We start from the raw sequence: 3,502 nt of genomic DNA, 5'->3' as shown, positions 1-3,502 counted from the left end.
TAAATATAAGATCTGCCATTGGAATACAATCGCTGTTTTTCTCAGGGTCGACCCACCTCATTCAGTGCACAGTAGTAGTAGCAGCAGCTCACTGCGTCGAGGCGCGGTGCATTGAGAAAAACAAGCTGCAGCCTGAACCGGATAATGCTCTGAATTTAGGACAAAGCAGCAACCGGAGGAGCTTGAAAGTCGCTTTTTTTTTTTATTATCCCCTGGCGGTCTGTTGCTAACCTACAGCCATATTTCTTTTAGCAGCGTGCAGGCTGGTACCGGTGGACCTATTTTTTTTGCAGGTTTGATGATAATAATAACAGTAGCGTGGGTTATTCCGGAGTCGGAGGTGAAGCTGAACTGGGTGCCTTTTTTGTTGGCAGAAGCTCAGGTGATTAAGTTAAAATATTAAAAAAGAGAGAGAGAGAGAAAAGTGGTGAGTGACAAGAGGCTGCAGTAAAGTGGGGGGAGAGGTGGTGGTGGTGGTAGTGATGGTGGTGGAGGGGGGGTGGAGGGGTCTGTCGAAGAAATCAAGTCAATAGAAACTGAAGTGGATGTAGGCGCTTAGTGCTGTGACGTCACTTTCTACATTGAGCCAGTAGTAGAGGAGAGTCAGTGGAGATAGATAGAGGAGCGCCGTAGTAAAGTACACACCGTCATGAACTTCTCCCTCTAAAACTTCAACCTTGTTGCTCTAGAAGTCGGAGAGAGGACGAGATTACATTTTTTTGTTGTTGTTCGACTAACGGAAATTGCTCTTTATTCGCTTTCTTTTTGCGGGGGAGTTCGGGAGGAAGGAAAAAAAACAAGAGAGAGCGGGGGAAGAAGGCAACATTTTGGGTTTCTTTTCGGGGGGTCGACGACGAGCGCTATGTCGTCCGCGGCGGTCGCTGCTTCTTCCAGGAGGCAGTCGTGTTATTTATGCGACTTGCCCCGCATGCCTTGGGCCATGATCTGGGATTTTACCGAGCCCGTCTGCAGGGGATGTGTCAACTACGAAGGAGCAGACCGCATTGAGTTTGTCATCGAGACGGCCCGACAGCTTAAAAGGGCTCACGGTTTTCAGGAGGGCAGGTCTCCCGGGCCGGGGAAGTCGCAGCTCTCCGGGAAGGAGATCCAGGCGATCAACCACGCTGCGGGGGGAGATCCGGGCTCCCGGCCGCCGCAGCCTCTGGACCGCTACCCTCTGTCCGACCGCCCGCCCAGGCTGGGTCCAGAGTATCAGCCTAGAGGGCAGACAAACGGCATCCAGCTCCCTAATGGATTTCCTAAGCCTGACGAGCCACCAGAGCTGAACCGCCAGAGCCCCAACCCGCGCAGGAATAACACGGTGCCCCCGAATTTAGTGCCTTTGCCTAACGGGGGCTTGACCCCGGGGCATGCCGTCAACGGCAGGAACCCGATCGGGCTTTCCTCCACTCTGGCGGGCGGTAGTCCCGCCGACATGGGCAAGAGACCCGCCTCGGTCTCCAGCACCGAGCACGACAGAGAGCTGAAGGAGAAGCACAGACCCGACAGTCTCACGCCGGAGATCTCGGACAGCCACAAAAACAGGGCAGACCCGGACTGGATGGGCAAAGGCAAAACGGTGAGGGACCTGATGGCTCTGCACACCACGTTCGAGACCAGGTACAAGAAGGACCATGTGCCCATGCCACAAAGAGCTATGGTCTATGAGCCCGGCCCCACTCTTTCCAAGTCAGGTGAGCATTAAAAGGCAGGAATATTTTATCTATACTGTGCATTTTTAAAATTGTAATTTTTATTACTGATTTATTAATTTTCCGCCCAGGAATGTGTCAAGATGGTAAAAATGGTATTTATAAAGCCATGCCCTAATATTATAAGGGCTATAAATAAATTTTTTGAATCCTTTGCTGTGTTTGTTATTGTTTTGTAGCCTGTGGTGCAGCACGAATTGGCAAAATTCACATCTCCCTTTCAGGCTAATTGTTGATCCTTGTATGAGTTGTGCAACTCAACTGCTCTGTTTAACCCTTTCCTACCTCCAGACAGAGGAAAACATCCCCGGGGGAGCAACAAGAGAAAAGCATCACCTGAACCGGAGGGAGAGGCGACAGCTGCCAAGCTCAACGGAGAGGGACAGCAGTGGTTACCACCACCTACTGACGGACTGAAAATGCCTCCAGTTCCCCCGCCAAGCTTCGCCTCTCCCCCTTCCACAATATCCCCTCACTCCCGCACCACCCCACCGGAGGCAGCTCAGAATGGTCAGTCCCCCATGGCGGCGCTCATCATGGCTGCAGACAACGCAGGTGGGAACAGCTCTCCCAAGGACGCCAACCAAGTCCACTCCACCACCCGGAGGAACAGCAGCAGCCCCCTGTCGCCGTCCTCCATTAATCAGAGGAGGCTGGCGCAGAGAGAGGCGCCGAGTGCAGGCACCCCCCATGTGCCAGGCATGGACCAAGTGCACCCCCCACAAAGCATTCCGGACTCCTCTGTACCCAGCAGCATACCTCTGTGCTGCACGCTGTGCCACGAGCGTTTGGAGGACACACACTTTGTTCAGTGCCCGTCTGTGCCCTCTCACAAGTTCTGCTTCCCATGCTCAAGGGAAAGCATAAAGCAGCAAGGCGCCACGGGTGAAGTGTACTGTCCAAGTGGAGAGAAATGCCCCCTGGTTGGCTCGAACGTACCATGGGCTTTCATGCAAGGAGAAATCGCCACCATCCTTGCAGGAGATGTCAAAGTAAAAAAGGAGAGGGACCCTTGATTTTTTTCTTTTTTTTTTGTCTGAACACTTCTTTGGGGAGGGGAAGCAAAAAAATATGAGTATAAATATATAAATATCACATACATACCATTCAAACAAACTAACGGACTTGTACATATTGGACCCAAGGGAAGAGTATACTTCGTAAAACATGGTTGTATAATTTTTGATTTTTGAATACATTGTGTTTCTATATTTTTGAAGATAAAGGTATGTACTCATTATAATGAACTACGTTCCTCTTTGTTGATGTTTAACAAAAAATTCTTGATGTACTTCTAGGTCTGGTGGCAGTTCCTGTTTAACGTAGAATGTGACTAATGCTACTCTACGAGCACTTGGCAAAACTAAAAATGCTTTTAGCTGTACTTGTATGCACTTGTTTAAAAATTGCCAAATACAATTTCTGATCTTGTATGAACATATTGTCTGAGCTTGCTTCATTTTGAGTGAATAAGTGACACAAGGGGCTGTGGACAGATGACGAGATAGCGCTCTCGGCTCTGACATGCAGGCTTGTTGTTGTGACGGCTCAGGAGACTTGATTTACGCTGCACACAACACAACACAACACAACATGAGCAGGCTACTGTTTCAAGCTGCAGGACGGAAGAGCCTTTTTTTTTCTGTCTCTCTTTATGCACACATGTCTTATGTGATTCATGGAGAAGCTTGGCTGGGAAAAAAACAAGAAAAAAGAAAAAAAATACAAGACACACTGTCCTCGACTTTTGTGCATCGCTTTAACTGATTGCAGAACTAGGTGCCAAGTCA

At 49.5% G+C, this 3,502-nt stretch overlaps 1 protein-coding gene across 1 annotated transcript; it reads left to right on the top strand.

Annotated features, from left to right (window-relative positions):
• Positions 1-527: 527 nt before the first annotated feature.
• irf2bp2a (interferon regulatory factor 2 binding protein 2a) lies at positions 528-3,149 on the top strand. Its single transcript, XM_040034383.1, has 2 exons — positions 528-1,694; positions 2,004-3,149. Exons 1-2 carry the CDS (start codon positions 863-865, stop codon positions 2,726-2,728), a joined length of 1,557 nt encoding a protein of 518 aa, XP_039890317.1. The 5' UTR covers positions 528-862; the 3' UTR covers positions 2,729-3,149.
• The last annotated feature ends 353 nt before the right edge of the window (positions 3,150-3,502 follow it).

This window comes from Simochromis diagramma, unplaced genomic scaffold, assembly GCF_900408965.1.
Source record: "Simochromis diagramma unplaced genomic scaffold, fSimDia1.1 OVJJ01000481.1, whole genome shotgun sequence".
In the NCBI taxonomy this organism is placed as follows: domain Eukaryota; kingdom Metazoa; phylum Chordata; class Actinopteri; order Cichliformes; family Cichlidae; genus Simochromis; species Simochromis diagramma.
The sequence above is the reverse complement of the archived record's forward strand: the minus strand, read 5'-3'. Positions and strand labels throughout refer to the sequence as shown.

Bases quoted from the DNA above. Each gene is read 5' to 3' on its own strand.
- irf2bp2a (XM_040034383.1), top strand. From the start codon at position 863: ATGTCGTCCGCGGCGGTCGCTGCTTCTTCCAGGAGGCAGTCGTGTTAT. The intron at 1,695-2,003 runs GTGAGCATTAAA...TCCTACCTCCAG, and splicing joins CCCCACTCTTTCCAAGTCAG to ACAGAGGAAAACATCCCCGG.